The 16,855-nt window shown below is 48.0% G+C and overlaps 1 protein-coding gene across 1 annotated transcript; it reads left to right on the forward strand.

Moving 5' to 3' along the window:
• The first annotated feature begins 3,931 nt into the window (after window positions 1–3,931).
• On the forward strand, window positions 3,932–15,688 carry ASF1B (anti-silencing function 1B histone chaperone). Its single transcript, XM_006900772.1, has 4 exons — window positions 3,932–4,049; window positions 9,774–9,889; window positions 14,806–14,982; window positions 15,482–15,688. The coding sequence occupies exons 1-4, from the start codon at window positions 3,941–3,943 to the stop codon at window positions 15,686–15,688; spliced, it is 609 nt and encodes a 202-aa protein (XP_006900834.1). The 5' UTR covers window positions 3,932–3,940.
• Window positions 15,689–16,855: the final 1,167 nt, after the last annotated feature.

Raw genomic sequence — 16,855 nt, forward strand, 5'->3', positions numbered from 1 at the left:
CATAGGGTCGCTGAGTCCCAAATGACTTGACGGCACATAACAACAACAACAACAACAGTTCTTTCAGCCTGAGAAATGCCAAATGTGTTCTTCCCTTCTAGTCTCTAACTCCAGGTCTTTGCACACTTCATTTTAATACTTCACTGTCTTCTCAAGCTGCCCTCTGAAATATTTTAGCAATGTAGTGTGTCACTTAGTGGGCTGCTAAGTGAAAGGTGAGCTGTTTGAATCCACCAGCCACTCTGCAAAAGAAAGATGGGTGGTCTCCTGCCATAAAGATGTGTTGTTGTTGTTAAGTGCTGTCGAGTCACAGGCATAACGACCCTATGAAGGAAAGTCCTCAACACTTGTGTGTCTTCTGTCCTCTCTCCAGGTTCGTAGAGTTTCCGGAGGCAAGCTATTATGGAAGTGGATGCCACTCCTGTTTCCAAGCTTGTTAGTCTCTGGAAACTAATGCCTGGTCATGATGAGTTGGAAATGACTTTACAGGAGTTTACTAAAATACAGTAAGCAGTAAGTTCACATTTACATACACTTAAGAATATCTGACTCAGATACGTCTTGTGGCCCTTTAATGTTATTTGAAACCCCAACTCATAACAAATTACTCATCCCAATCACCTTTAATTTACTGCACAAGCATGTACAGCTTTTAAATCTCTTAAAAGGCTTTGAGTCTTTTCTTGCAGCAAAATAAGTCTAAAAAAGTTGAACCCACTTGTTCTAACTTACCTACAAAGTCAACTTAAAGACACTTAGGAACAGATATTACTCAAAACCCAGGACCTGCCTGTAATAAAACAGGTTGGTATGATTAAGGCAGGGCTACTATAAATAGGGTGGTCTGGAAAGATTTCTCTCAGAGGGACATTTGAGCTGAAACATAAATGATGAAAATGAGACAGCCAAGCAATTATCTGGGGGAAGCACATTCCAGGCAGAGGAAAAAGCAAGTGCAAAGCCCCGAGGCAGGAAAAAGGTTGTGTATTAAAAGATGGGCAAGAGAGCCAGCATGGTTTCAGAGAGGTGGCGAGAGGGAGTAATAGATAAGGTCCCAGAGGTCAGCTGAGGCCTCCTAGCAGTGCCTCTAAAATCATAGTGAAGATTTCCGGATTCTTTCAAAGTATGATAAGCCTTTGAAGGTTTTCAACAGAGGAATGACGTGATCCGGTTCACATGTGAAGCGCATTCAGACAGCTGTATGGGGAACTCATCACAGACAGAGCCATCTTCTCCATCAGCACCAGACAGAATGCATGTGGCTGATGAGCTTTTCAGGGGCTATGAAAAGGTTGGGGGTGGGGATAAAGAAGAAGAAGGAAAAAAAAAAAGTCTCATAAAGAAAACTGCAAAGTTGAGACGAAGAAAATCTTCAATTAAACATTTAGAAACCTTAACAATACAGCAACTTCATTCATCAATAATTTAGTACTTGTGAACAATCAAATTACATTTGGAGATTATGTGGAAATGAAGATTTTCCTCCAAATTTCCCAGTATGCCCTATGCTTGCCAAGAAAGCAAAGACAATTATAAACATAAATTTTCTGGCGGCCAAATGATGTAAAAGGGGAAAAAATATGGTTTCAAGGTTTTTTTTGTTTTTTTAAACAATTCATCTAATGTGAGACGTAGATACAATAAAATATGCCTACCACCAAAAATCTCAAGATTCTGAGATCACAGATGTAGACAGATGGCAGAGGCCCATGGTCTGGATCAGTGCTACTGAGGGCCAGAGAGAAGCAGGTCTGACACATCACCCCAGAAGACCCAGAACACCAAAGCAGTGAGTTTGAACATCTTTCAGGGGATCACTGGAAAGGCTTCTCTGAAGGGAAAATATTTGAACCAAAAACCATGAACGAGAAGAAGACAGCTGGCCCAAGAGTTGGGAGAAAGGGTTTCCAGCAATGCCTCTGAGCTGTCAGTTTTTTAAGGAACATAAAAAGGGTCTGGGTGGCTGGACTCAAGGTGGAGGCCTGTGGGGTCAGAGGGAACAAAGCACGTGGGGTCCTGATGGCAATGGTCTCATTCCAGAACCAGAGAAAAGCACTCGCATTTCCAGCAGGGAAGTGACCTGATTCCATTTGTTTTAGATTCATGCTGCCCAACAGTATGTGAGCCTTTCTCCACAGGTGGCCGCCTGAGTCTGATTGCAAGCTCGACCTTCAAGTTCACGTCATTCAAAAACCGAAACAAAAAAAAACAAAAAAATCTGAAATGGGAGTCAGTTAGAAAGAGAACTCAGTTTTGGGTACAACCTGGACTCATAGCCGTACTTCCAGGGTAAAATGCATGAAATCTAAAGCCCATTCCTGATGAAAATTTAACGTCCCAGTTGGGGATGTGCGGTGGGTGTCAAACACACATGGGACTGCAAGCCTTAGTACTGAGTAAGTTACGCCGTTACTATTTTTAATAATCCTATGGTTTTGGGGTTTTTTTTTTATTTTTTTAAAATTTTATTAATTTTTGTGTGTACTGTCAAATCCGATTGTCCTTCCGTCTCCAGCAGAGCATCTGGTGGATTCGAACTGCGTACCTCTGGGATTGCAGTGGAACTTCTTGCCACTATCCAGAGTTCCCTAATAAACCATATTTTAACAATATTGTGACTATGTAGGATTGGAGGCGACATGTTAATAATTTTTCCCCTTTTTTAAATGTAGATACTAGACAGGGTAAAATATGTAAAATTAGGGTGTGTTTTCCATTGGGCAGTAAGGGTCTCTGACAGATGGAGAGAGCAAAGGGGTGGAGGCGCCGGGGTCTTTTGGAGCCGGGGGAGGGGGGAAGAAGGTGGTCCAGACGAAGAGCTAAGGTTGGAAGAAGGTTCTGGAAATACGGTGGTGTGATGAAAGCTGCCAATGAATTTTCAAAACCCTGCTGAACGTAACTACGAGCAGCAGAGTCTCGGACTCGAACTCACGCCCGCACGCATTCTGTCGCGAAACCCAGTGGGATGTGGGGATTTTTCTACTAGAAACCTTCCAGCGGCCCTCGAAGTGGAGATGCGGAGATTCGAACTAGGTTGCAATCCCGACCAAGCTCAGCGCGTTCCTGTCTCTTCGTCTCCCCTCAGGGACCAGTCAAATGTTCACAACCGACTCCTGGTCGCCAGATCTGAGAGACCAGTCTTTTATTTAAAAAAATTTCACCTGCGGACAGACGCCAAAGCCTAAAAATATTTCTCCCTTCGGAGCTGGACGCAACAGCGCAGGCGCATGACGGCCCCCTCCACCCCCGCCTTATCTCGCGAATCTTCAGTCGCGCTGTCACTCCGAATCCCGCCCCTATTGTCAGGATGGCCAATCGCCTGCCAGTAAACCTACTTTCTTCCCCACCTACTTTACCTTGCCAATCACCGCTGGCCCTACCGCCCAGCTAGCCGTCTTCAGTAAGCGCCGCGCGCCCCCGCTCGGCCGTTGGCGGCGTTGCCACAACAGGATGTTAGCCCCCCGGAAGGGCGGGGCGAAGCACGCGCCATGCTGGTACGGGAAGTCTTGGGATTGGTCCAGAGGAGCCCCGCCCTCTGTGTCATCCACTCCCACTCCCCGTTTCCGAGTCGGAGACACAGGGGATTGGCCCCCGATGGGATGGGCGCCCAAAGAAACAAGGGCATAGTCCCGCCCACTTCGCCCTCGCCGGAGAGGGAGCCCCGCAGATTTGTCTGGGAGTCTCGGCGCGAGCTACCGACGCTCTGGGATTGGCTGGGGGCGGGCTCGCGCCTCCATACATCGTTGGCGGTGATTGGCCGGAGGGCGGAGCGGCTATTTGAAGGCGGCGCGCGAACGAGGTGCGCGTCTCAGTCCGCGGAGAGAGGTGGCGGGAACGGCTTTGGGCAGCACTTCTCCCTCGCGCACAGCCTACGCACGACCCTTAGGTTGGCCCCGGGCCAGCCTTCAGTCCTGGTCCTTAGCCCCGGCCCGGCGAGGCCATGGCCAAGGTGTCGGTGCTGAACGTGGCGGTGCTGGAGAATCCAAGCCCTTTCCATAGCCCCTTCCGGTTCGAGATCAGCTTCGAGTGCAGTGAGGCCCTGGAGGACGGTAAGACGGGGCCTGCGTGGAGTCACCCCGACTTACACGGAGACACCCTCCCACGATCAGCCCTGACCTCCCAGTGGCCACCCCCAACCTCCATCACCCTCCCCGTGGGCATTCCCAGTACCAACCTGATATAACCCACCCCCACCTCTTCTACCAAACCTGGCTCCATGGCGAATCCCCCTCCAAGGCCACCCTCTCCCGCGTCTATGGAGGCATCCACTCGTGTGTGTGTGTGTCCGTGTGTCCTCCCATTACAGTGGACCTCAGCCACCCTTTGACAGGACGCCTGCCCTCATTTCCCCCCTCTTCCATTGGGGGTGAGTCTGCTCGCTCGTCACAAACCCCCCTGTGGCCAGAAACGCCCAACTCTTTTCCTCTTGAGACTCCAGCGCCTCTCATTTTCTCTTTGGAGATCTCCTCCCTCCTCTGCTGCCTGTGAATGAAGACTCCCTTTAAAGCAAGATCTCGCCATCTCCCTGACCTGCTAATGATAGTTAAACCTCCCACCCCAACACACACACATATTCGAACACACTCACACACTTCCGCTTCTCTTAGTGCCAAAGCGCCCTGGGCAACCTTAGCCATTTGCTCTTAAATTTTTCTAGACTTTTTAAAAGGTCTTTCTTTTCCCTCTTGCTCTCCATCCCAAAGCATACACAAACACACGCATATCTTTATTATATTCTAGAGCCTGGCTGTTCTCCTCCTTACCCCCCTCTATGTTGGAGCTCCACCTGGGGAGCGGAGATCTGGACTCTCCCTCCAAATTTAGGGTGGCTTCAGCCTCCCAAGCTGGTCTCTGCTGGGATGAACCTCCTATCGGAGGGGTGGAGGAGCCAGGCTAGCAGGAGCCCCTTAGGTTGCAACCTCACTTCCTGCAGCCTTTTCCCTCCAGTGCTTCAGATGTGCTGACCTAGGCTTGGGGGAGGGGGACCAGGCTGAACCAAGGCTGCATGTGCCTTCAAACAGCCCTTGGGAGAGGTCTCACAACCTTTGGTGCCTCTCTTCCAAGGGGCTTTTCATGGATGTACTCACAAGGCCGTGTGACATAAGGGTAGACACAGCTCTCATCTCCCAGATGAGAGAGCGGAACCACAAAGCCCAAAAGACCTTTAAGCAAGTGAGCTAGAAAATTGCAAAGCCCGTCATCTCAGGTCGCCCAGAGAGCTGGGCACAGCTAACAGGAAAGCCCTCCAACTGCACGGCCTCCGCCGTTTAGCTGGTAAAGAAGGGGCAGCTGAGGAGGTGAGGCTGGGGGCTGACGAGCCCTTCTGAGCGGCAGGTGTGTGGTTTGCTTAGATTAGCTTGGGGCCAGTTGGGTTTGAACCTTTGGGTCAGTTGCCCTCTGGTGCCTCATGCTCCTTTTCTAAATGAAGGAGTCCATTTGTGACTGATGGTGGAGTAAGCCGAGTTAAATCCTTGTTGGAACCAGGCTGAGTATAAATAAATAAATAAAGTCTAGAATGACACTGTGGAATAAGATTTAATTTTAAAGTCAGGAAGAGATGGAAGGAGCTAATGGGTTAAGGGATTCACAGTTCCCAGATGGCAGGAGATAGGGTTTCCATCAGCCTGTTTGTGCTCCGTGAATTAAAAATGGGTGCGTGGCCGTTATTTTTATTCTGAGGAAGCCCCTGCCCTGTGACTCGGAGTATTTGACTCTGCTTACTGAATCAGGACTAGAAAGGTGAAAATCAACCATGTGCGTTTTGTTTTTTTCAGAGGGAAGTGCAAGGACTTCTCCAAGGTCCCTCAGCCACTTTGTAGAAACTCAGGGACAAGAGCTTATCTCTGAATTCTGAGTCTGAGTTAGTCTTTTCCTCTTCCCATGAGTGGGAGCAAAAGCAAGAAAGCGTTCCCTATATTAGGCACATGCTTCAAATCTACCAGCTGCGTCCATAGAAGGATGGCCAAGCTCCTCCTAAGTGATTTACTACCTTTGAAAACCCTCTGGAGGGTCAGCTGTGTCAGTTCCAACTCAGCGGCACACAACAACATATAAGGGGCGTTGTATAAATAGGGAGGACCATATGATTGATTGCTAACATAGGACACTCAAAAGAAAAGGGGGGCAGGACCCCTAATTATGCCAGACAGTCAAGCAAAGTTTTCCCTGAGAAACTCCAATTGGAAATTAAACTGTGGCTTGGAAATCTCGACTTTAGTTTTCCGCCTTCTCTGGCTTTGTGTCTCTGTACTGCCATCTAATGAGCTCTGGTTACACTATGGTTAAGGCATTCATCTAACCAAAAAGTTGATAGTTCAAACCCACCAACTGATCTGTTGAAGAAAGATAAGGACAGTTGCTTTCATAAAGATTTACAGCCTTGCAACTCTGGGCAGCTCTGCTTTGTTCTGCAGGAACACCTTGTGTCAGAATCCGCCCAATGGCAGTGGGTTTAGTATTTGTAATTGGATGCTGCCGACTGAAACCTGGCATACCACCCAGTCCCCTCAGTCAACCCATTTCCCAGAGCATCCAAGCCCCTTGTGCTGTCTCTTCTCTTCTCTTCTTCCTCTGGAAATAGATGGCTCCAAGGCATTGGTCCATATATAACACGTTAAATGTGTTTTTCCGTGGTTTAGTTGACAAATTTAACTGACACTGGTTGAATAAACTGTAGGAGGTTAGTGGTTTGACCCACCAGGCGTTCATGGAAGAAAGGTGTAGGAGTTGGGTGTTTCTGTTCCGTCTTACAGAATTGTTAGGAATTGAGATGGGCTCAACAGCAACTGTGAATCCCTTAATGTTGTGACACAGAACTGGGGAGACCAAGCTGTGACCCACTGTGGGGAGGCCAAGGTTCATCTATATCCTTACAAAGTGAAACAAAAAGGCATAGGTATGTCAAAAACCCAGACTCCTCAGACAGCTCAAGTACAGTAATTTGTCTGTGTTTTTAATCTTATTCTTGGTTTGGATTTTGTTTTCCTATTTAGTGGAAGGCATCTTTTGTGAGAGCGAGGTTGTAAAGTTAGCGCATTAAAAACAAAACCTAGTGGCAAGAAGCAGCACTACAATCCCAGAGGTACTACTTGATTTGAAGCCATCAGATGCTCTGCTGGAGAAGGAGGGGCAATCTCCTCCTGTATCAGTCAGATCCAATTTGACGGTACACACACACAAAATAATAAATAATTTTTTTAAAAAAAAACTGCACCCTTTGAAGTTCCCTATAAAGTCACGTGTGTGATGTCATGTGTTTGTGCACTTGGGCAGTTGTAGCCTGTACTCATTCAGTACCTACGAGTTCAGCTGTATAGAGCACTTTTTGCCTCTAACGGACGGTTCTAGTCAGAAATTAAATAATTTAAGGGTGCCTCTGCTTAAAAGGGAAACCTGGTTAAAGCATTTGGCTGTTAACCAAAAAGGTCATTGGTTTGACCCTCCTAGCCCTCAGCAAGAGAAAAGTGAGACAGTCTGCTTCCATAAGAATTCACAGCCTTGGGAACCCTAGGGCAGGTCTGTCCTGAGGATTGCTGTGGGTAGGGGTGGGGCTTGGATTTTTGCTTCCTTTTAAACATTAGAAGGTGGGTTTTGTGTTTTGTTTTTAAAAATTATTTATTTTAATGAAAGTTTCTGGAGACTGAGGATTTCCATTCATTCATTGTTGCACTTTTCTCCCTGCCCACCCCACGCTCCCCCCAGTCATCAGAAGTTTTAAAGAGATCCACCGTGTAGGCCCCTGGTCCAGTCATCCTCTACCTATGCTTCATTGGCGCCTCTTCCCGAGTCGGTGTTTCTCTGTGACCCTCTGTTAATTCTCTGGTTTCTTTCTGGACCAGGTCGCGGGATCACTGCGGCCCACTTGCCAGTATAGTTCCCTTTCTCTTCCCTTCGACTTCCACATCTTTGTCTGGGTGTCATTGACCTCAGTTGGGCTGCTGGGGGAACACATTGTGGCCGTCTTGTGTTTCTGTCTCTGTCTTCCGAAAGGATCCCTGGCGCCACAGTAGTTAAGACCTACTCTACTAACCCACAGGTTAGTGGTTTGACCCACCAGGCATTCCACGGAAGCAGGGTGTAGGAGTCGAGTGCTGGAGCCTGGGAAACGTGTCAGCATTCCTGCTCTGTCTTACAGAATTGTTAGGAGTTGAAATGGGCTCAGCAGCAGCCGCTCTGGGTTGCGTCATCTCTCACAGCCTCTCGTGGTCAGATGCCCATGTAGGACTCCGCTCAAGATAAAAATCATCCAGCTCCCCGCCACCGAGTCCATTTCAACTCATTGTGACCATCTGTGGGTTCCCAAGGCTGTAAATCGTTGTGGGAAGAGACTGCCCATCTTCCGCCCTTGAGGCAGCAAAGCTCCAGAGATGCCCAGCCTTTGAATTAACAGTACAGCTCACTGTGGACTGTGCCACTAGGACTCTACTCACAGAACTCATCACCACAGAGCTGGAACTGACCCCTAGCTGGCCCTCCAGGGGGTTTTCAGACGCTGTAAGTCCCATAAGAAGAGACTGCCATCTTTCTCCCAAGGAGCAGCAAATGGATTCAAACCATCTGCCTTTTGAGTTGGCAGCACAACTCCTTACCCACCAGGCTGTCAGAGCTCCCTTGGACTCCACCAGTTATGGGGGAAAGACGAGACGGCTATAGTAGGATGGGGCTACTTATAACAAAAATGAGTCCATTAACCTCTTGGAGCTTGGCTATACCTCCTCAGTTAAAGGATCCCTGTTCCCCACAGGCCCACTAGGATTCCAGAGTAGAAGGCCTGGGCAGAATTGCACTGGGACAGGAAGCAGTGGCTCAAGGAAGGGCTCGGGTGACAAACCTCTAGTCAGCGACCCAGCATCACTCACAGTTGGATGCCTCTACAGGAGGCTTGACCAAGGAACAAGGCAGCTTCCAAGAGAATTTGTTTCCTGTAAGAATCCCAGCTTGTGAAACTCCAGCTGCCGGAGCTGTGGATTGTGCAATTTCAAAGGAGCTAAAATAAGTCGCGCGTCTCATGCCAGGTGTCCCTGTACTAACATGACCTTGCCCCTGGTACACTTGGACTCCTGGCAAGAGGAAGTGGTCACCACGACCACTGTGATTAATGGGCAGGGCGCGTACTCAGGGACGATGTCCTCCTCCCACATGAGGTGTGAGAGTGGAGGCCTGGAGGGTCACCCCGAGGTGCTGTGTGGGTTGATGGCACCCTCACCTGAAAGGCTCTGGGGGAGCATGACTCGGGACCGGATCTGGAGGCCTCAGGATGGGCGCCTCTCCCAGTGGCCTCATCTTCCCCTCCTGCCGCTGGCTCTCTTGCTCGATTGGAATCTGCTGCCCTGCCCCAGTTGTCGAGGGATCTACTCAGTTCTGTGGCACCCGTCCCTGTGTGTGAAAGAGGATGCTGCTTCCTGTCCCAGCACCCAGTGGGCAGGGCCCTGGAGTGGCCCGGCTGGTGCTGTTCCCTTCTCAACATGCCTCTGTCACATGGCTCTTAATTCAGCCTCTGCCATACGGTTTGCCCTCAGGCTCCCAGAGGCCTGTGTTTCCCCAAGGTGCAAAGTCAAGGTCACCTGGCAAAGCTAGGCCCATGAGTGAGATTCTACCATTCAGTTTGCCATGTCCAAGACCCTGTGGGTTGTGACCTGCTACTCAAAGGATAGCAGGTGCTTTGGGGAGTAAGAGTCTTTAACTCTATTGGGGACCTGTCCAAAGTTAGGACCCTTGTTTTGTCTTCTCCTGCCCAGCTTTTCCATTCCTTAACTCCCTGTGTGTCCTTGCAGACCTGGAGTGGAAGATCATTTACGTTGGCTCCGCTGAGAGTGAAGAGTTTGATCAGATCCTCGACTCCGTGCTGGTCGGCCCTGTCCCAGCAGGGAGACACATGTTTGTATTTCAGGTAAGAAGGGCAGGACGTTAGCACCCAGAAATCCCCTTTTACTGTGAAACACAGCGTGATTTTGGCGAGCTCTGGTTGTGTAGTGGCAAAAAGCTGCACTACAATCCCAGAGGTGAGTGATTCGAATCCACCAGATGCTCTGCTGGAGAAGGAGGGACAATCTCCTCCTGTACCAGTCAGATCCTATTAGACGGTATTGTTGTTGTTGTTATGTGCCGTTGAGTCGTCTGCAACTCATAGCAACCCTATGTACAACAGCCCTAAACCCTGCTCTGTCCTGTGCCAATCGCACTGTCTCTGACACACCCACCCCTATTACCCCCTCCTGCGCTGTCCCTCCACCCTCCCAGGCATGATGTCCCTCTCCAAGGACTGGTACACACACCCAAAATAATAAAAATAAAATAAATTTTTAAAAAAACCAAACCACAGTGTGATTCAGTGACCAAATGGTCAGTTTCCACTCTTGGCTCTTCCTCTGAAAACTTTGGAAGGAAGGCGTTGCTAATCTAAACCGCCTGTTTGGCAATTCCTTAGGGAGGCCTGGGTACCTCACATACGTCCCTACCCTCACTTCTGGGGTCAGCTCTGTTACCTGGAGCTGGTGATTTAACTCCTAGATCACTCTAACCACGTGTCTCCTGGCTGTTAGGAGTGTAGCTTACAAGCGCCCCAGGTGATATTTTGCACCATCAGAGTTGGGTGTAACAATCTCAAAGTCATTCACTTCCCTCCGACCCCTTTCTTTTCCACATCCCACCTCCTGACCCCATCATCATCCAGTCAGTCAGCAAGCCCCACCTCTCCATCCTGGTCATGCAGCCATTGCCATCACTAACCGCTGTCCCCGACTCTCTGAATGCTGTGGTGGGTTGTCTGAAGCAGGGTTTTGTTTAGCGGGGTGTTTGTGTCTTTAAAAAACTATTTTCCGTAATGTTCATTAAAATTATTTAAAAAAAAAAAAAAGGAAAAAAACCCCAAACTATTTTCTCATAGTTTTAAAATATAAGAAGTCCAAGTTGATTCTTTTCCTTTTTTTTTTAATTTTTATTAATTTTAATGAAAGTTACAGAGAACTAGGGTTTCCAGTCATTCATTGTTGCACTTTTCTCCCTGCCCACCTCCTCCCTCTCAATTCACTCTGCTCCTTGAGAAGTAAAGGGAAAACTCTTTCATTGTTATGAAGAAGTCCAAGTTTAAATGCCAACTTTTTTTTTTCTTTTCTTCTCCCTGCCTCTTTTTAAACAGTCCCTCCGTAAGGACTATCCACTTAGCTTTGTATCCAAAGACGAAATTTGTAGGTGAAAGGAGTTAGGAGTTAGCCTTCATCACAGACTGGTTCATTTCAGGGTCGAAAATATGGAACGCTTCACGAATTTGCGTGTCATCCTTGCGCAGGGGCCATGCTAATCTTCTCTGTATCGTTCCAATTTTAGTATATGTGCTGCCGAAGCGAGCACTAAATGCCAACTTTAAGGAACGCTTTCCCCCCGTCACATCTGGAGGAAGGTCTTTGTCTCTTCTGAGCTTCTCCTCCCGTTCACATGGCTGGCCTGTCTCTCCACAGCCTCTATGTAATAGTTTGCATTTAATCTGTTGTGTTTCTATAGAGATTGACTCAAGACATACCCTACACTAATATTCTCTTATTCATTAACAAAGAAAGCTTATTTCCAAATGAGACTATAACTGCAGGCATATTGTTGTTAAGTGCCATGGAGTTGCGTATAACTCATAGTGACCCTGTGAACAATAGGTCTAAACCTTGTCCTGTACCAGCCTGATCGTCCGTGACACATGTCCATCTTACTGAGGGTCTTCCTTTCCTCTCATTGACCCTCCAATTTTCCAAGCATAATGTCCAAGGAATAGCCTCTCCTCACAACATGCCCACACTTCCTGACACACAAGCGCCCATCGCAGCAGTCGTCGTGTCAGTCCACCTGGTGAGGGTCTTCCTCTCCTTTGCCGACCCTCCATCCTTCCCAACATCATGTCCTTCTCCAAGGAATAGCCCCTCCTAGCAAAAGGCCCAAAGTATACGAGGCAAAGCCTCATCATTCTTGCCTCCAAAGAGCACTCCGGCTGCACCCTTTCCAAGTGTGTCAGGAAGTGTGAGGATGGTGAAGGAGAGGGCAGGGTTCAGGTCTTTCATTCATAGAGTCGCTGTGAGTTGACCTCGACTCAACGGCACCTAACTAACAACACGTCCAAAGTATATGAGATGAAGCTTTGCCATCCTTGCCTCTAAGGAGCATTCTGGTTGCACTCTCTCCACGATACATCTGTTTTATCTTTTGCAGTCCATGGCATAGTCAGCACTCTTGTCCAGCACCACGACTCAAATGCATCAATTCTGTCATCCTTATTCACTGTCCAGCTTTCAGACACATGGCAGGAGGTTGGATGCTCTTGATTTGAATCAAGCACACCTTTATCTTTAAACTGACATCACTGCTTTTCAGGTATTTAGGAAGCTTCTTCACAGCAGAATTGCATTGGAAAATTCTGTCAGGAACATCTCCAGAGTACTGAAGAGCAATGACATCAGTCTGAAGACTAAGGTGTGTCTGATCCAGGCCATGGTCTTCACAATTGCATACTATGCATCAGAAACCTGGACAATGACTAGGGATGATAGGAGAATTGATGCCTTTGAGCTGTGGTGCTGGACAAGAGTATTGAATATACCATGGACTGCTAAGAGAACAAACAGGTTCGTCCTAGAGAGGGTGAAACCAGGCTGCTTTTGGAGTCAAGGATTCTGAAGCTCTATCTGATATACTTTGGGCATGTTGCAGGGAAAGACCAGTCCTTGGAGAGGAACAACATGCTTGGGAGGGTGGAGGGACAGCTCAGGAGATGAAGACTCTCGTTGACTCAGTGACTGGGGTAATAATGGGGGTGGGTGTATCAGAGACGATAAGGTTGGCTCAGGATAGAGCAGGGTTCAGAGCTGTTGTCCATAGGGTCACTGTGAGTTGCAGGCGACTTGATGGCACGTAACAACAAGAGCATACATCTCCTGATCTCCTAACTACTGGTGCTGTATCAATGGTGTTGGTTATGGATGCAGAGACAATTTTATCATTGGCAATTTCAGTCTTTATCTATCATGATGTTATCTATTGGCCCAGGGTGAGGATTTTTGTTTTCTTGATGTTGACATGTGATCTACATGGAAGGCTGCAGTCCTTGATCATCTGCAGCGAGCACCGCAGGTCCTCCTCACTCTGAGCAAGCAGAGTTACATAATCTGCACATCACAGGCTGTTGATGAGTCTTCTCCAATCCTGATGCCAGTCTTCTTCATAAAGTCTTGCTTCTCTCATGACTTGCTCAGCATATTGATTTAATTGGTCTGGAGAAAGGATACAGCCCTGACACATAACTTTCCCAATTTTAAACCATACAGGGTTCCTTGCTCTGTTTGGTCAACAACTTCTTAGCTTAAATATAGATAGGTTTTGTATAAACATAGGTAAGTGTTCTAGGATTCCTATTCTTCTCCATGTTAGCCATAGTTTGTTATGATCCATACAGTCAAATACCTTTGCAGAGTCAATAAAACAAAAATAGACATTCTTCTGGTATTCTCTGCTTTCAGTTAAAACCTACTGATTTCAGAAGTGACATCCCCGCTGCCACAGCCTCTTCTGAACCCAGCAAGAACTTCCAGCAGTTCTCTGTCAGTGCACTTTTCTAGCCATTTTTGGATGATCTTCAATATTTTTCTTGCATATGATAGTAATGATATTGTTCAATAATTTCCACATTCTGTTCCATCTCCTTTCTTGGGAATAGTTACAAATATAGATCTCTTCCATTGGCCAGGGAATTCTGATACGGCAGGTGAGAAGGGGAAACAAATCCTAACCATGTATTTGATCTTTTTGTTAGTGTTGAGAATATATACAACAGAACATATGCCAGTTCCGCAATTTCTATGTGTGTAATTCTATGACACTGGTTCCATCCTTTGAGTTTTTCAACCTTTCTCACCCCCCTTTTCTGTGCTGTTCCTCCCCAGTTAATTTCTCTAGCTGCTGAGTGTCTTTGGTATTATGAGTTGATATTATTGTCATTATGATTCCATATAGATCAATCTTTAAAAAGCACAGTGCTCAAGGTAGATACTGTCTGCTAGTTAAGCCAAACCGTTAGCTGGTTTTATTTATTTATTTATTTTTAAAATTTTTTTTTTTTTTCTCGTTAGCTGGTTTTAAAACTTGAAGGGGATATGCTTGGTTTAAGATTTAAAGATTTTCTCGGGGCAGTAGTTTGGGAATTGTTGGGAGATTTTTGGTTTGTATTTTGGGTGGTTTTTTGGTTTTTTTTTAACAGGGAGACCTTTGTTTTTATTTTGCACTGGGCCCCATAAGTTACATTGCCGTGTCTGTCTAGACTCACACATCTTGAGTCTGTTCCTTTTCGTCCCTCTCTTCTGCCTGGTCCCAGGATGACGGCTGTAGCCTCCCAGCCAGTCTTGCTCTCATCACCTCTGTATATATAACCTGAGTCATCTTTTTTTAAGACTATAAGTCTGACTTGACCCTCACCTGCTAAACTTCTCGCTTCCCTGCTCTTACCTGGCCCAGTAGGTGGTCCGGGCCCTTCTGTCCACCTGTCCAGCTTCACTTACACCATCTCATCCTAACTCACTGCCCTCTAGAGTCTCACCAAACAGCTTGCTGATGCCTAAGGCCCTCTCCTGAGAACATCTGCCCAACACCTCTGGGCACTTGTCACTTTGGAATTTTACAGTCATATGTGTGATGGATTCTGGTTACTTCATTGGACCGTAAACCCCTGAGAGCCGAGATCATGCTTTCACTCCGTCTATCTCTGTTTCTAAGGAATTATTATCTGGGGCAGCGCCACGGTGGCATGCTTAAGTCCCAGTTGTGTTTCCCTAGGCTGATGCCCCTAATCCATCCCTCATCCCGGAGACCGATGCTGTCGGTGTGACTGTGGTCCTCATCACCTGCACCTACCACGGACAGGAGTTCATTCGAGTGGGCTACTACGTCAACAACGAGTACCCCAATCCTGAGCTGCGGGAGAACCCACCCCTGAAGCCAGACTTTTCTCAGGTAGGACCTGTTTTCACCTCTGCGTGCTTCAGCCCGGTGGCCCCTTGACACTGAGCGTGGCTTCATTAAACTGAAGAGCCAAGGTTCCTGCTTTCAGTGGCGCTCAGCCTAGTCTGCAGAGACTTGAGCTCCTAATCCAAAGGTGGCGCCTCGCTGGCGGTTCAAATCTCCCAGCTGTTCCTTGAGGGACAGATGGGCATCTTCTCCTGTGTGTGATTTACCACCTCTGAAAACCCAGCTGACCTTGATTCCCACTGCACGTCAGTTAGTTTGGGTTGGGTTTTTATTGTGGTTTGTCTTTTTGGTTTGGTTTGGGGGTTTTTTGGCTGGGAAAGAAAGGGTCATTGTTGTAGAGACTTGCCTCAGAGCAGAGAGTAGATTATCCTAACTGGAGGTGCCAGGGCTGTGCTGGTGCAGCAGCTGAGGAAAGCCTGGTTCTGGGGAAATAGCGAGGGGCACGTGGCAATGCCTCACACTCTGCTTCCTGCTCCTGCTCCAGCTCCAGAGAAACATCTTGGCTTCCAACCCCCGGGTTACTCGCTTCCACATCAACTGGGACAACACCACAGACAGGCCAGAGGCCATTGACAACCAGGACCTTTCTCCAAACAGCAGCTTCCCCCTCAACTGCACTCCTGTCAAGGGCCTGGGCCTCCCAGGCTCCATTGCTGGTCTTCTTCCAGAGAACTCCATGGACTGCATCTAACTGTGGGGACTCATGCCCACATTGGGGTCAGTCAGGACCAACTGAAGGAGGGTGCCAGGGCTCCTGGAGAGCTATGTGGGCCAGCTGAACGACTCCTGAACTGTACTTACATCAAACTGGTCACACTGGGCCTTGGGGAAAGAGCAGGCCTTGGGCCCCTCCAACCCCAGCATGGAAGAATCATCTCACATCTGCTCCCCAACCTATAAGAAGCAGGTACGCAGTTCTTCATTCCTCCTGTGTGCTTTCTCATTCACACATGCTATAAATTCACCTGGAGGCCACTGTATTCCCTTGAATGTCACCAACTCAAGGCTGTTTCCCACAGACCTCCCTGACCTCCCTTCCCAAGCATCTGAATAGATCCCCTCAGCTTTCAGGAGTTACAGCCAAGGAATCCTGGTTAGGAGGGTGACCTCCAATACAGTGTTGTCTTCACAGGAGGATTTTTTTCCCCCTCTTTTTAACCCAGCAGCTCCAGGCCCCCCAAAAGTGCCTCCCTATCAGTCACAGCCATTTTCCTGTTACCGCCTAGCTGGACCTGATATTCCCTAGAGACTGGTAGGGGGGTGGCATGCTGGAGGGTTGGCTGTTCCCTGGCTGCCTCAGTGTTCCGTTGAGGCTCCTCTCCTTCTGGCAGCCTCCGTCTGCCCTCAGCCAAGACCACATGCTCTCATGGACCACATGAACGTGGGCAAGAGAAGCTGTCAGGAGCTTGACAACTTTCCCTCCCTTGGAAATACCCCACCCCTGACACCATCCCTTCACTGCTGTGTGGATGCTGTTGTGATTGTAGTTTGTAAATTAAAGGGTTTTTATATTAAAATGTTTGGTTCATCTAAAAATAAAAAGCACTTCCCTGAGATGGATCGTTTTAGCTTGTGTATCTGGTGGGCAATGGCAGCTCCATCCACCTGCCTTCCTACCATTGGGGTGGCCTCTTCCCCTGTTCAGTGGCTTGACTACCCCGCCCTCTGGCTTGACTTTTGATTGCAACTTGGCCACAAAATTGTATTCCAGACTGTTTTGGGGAGTGTGTTTTCTTTGTGAAATCTTGAGCAAATCACTCCAAGCAAGAAGTGACCATCTACATGGTGGTCCACGTACACCAAAGCCATACTTTCAGAGGTAAGGAACTGTGCTGCCAACCCAAAGGCTCGCAGTTCT

This window comes from Elephantulus edwardii, unplaced genomic scaffold, assembly GCF_000299155.1.
Source record: "Elephantulus edwardii isolate Elephantulus edwardi_28Jun2011 unplaced genomic scaffold, EleEdw1.0 scaffold00296, whole genome shotgun sequence".
In the NCBI taxonomy this organism is placed as follows: Eukaryota; Metazoa; Chordata; class Mammalia; order Macroscelidea; family Macroscelididae; genus Elephantulus; species Elephantulus edwardii.

Excerpts from the sequence above, each read along its gene's own strand:
- ASF1B (XM_006900772.1), top strand. The coding sequence starts at position 3,941 with ATGGCCAAGGTGTCGGTGCTGAACGTGGCGGTGCTGGAGAATCCAAGC. Across the intron at positions 4,050-9,773 it reads CAGTGAGGCCCTGGAGGACG|ACCTGGAGTGGAAGATCATT; the intron begins GTAAGACGGGGC and ends GTGTCCTTGCAG. Across the intron at positions 9,890-14,805 it reads GACACATGTTTGTATTTCAG|GCTGATGCCCCTAATCCATC; the intron begins GTAAGAAGGGCA and ends GTGTTTCCCTAG.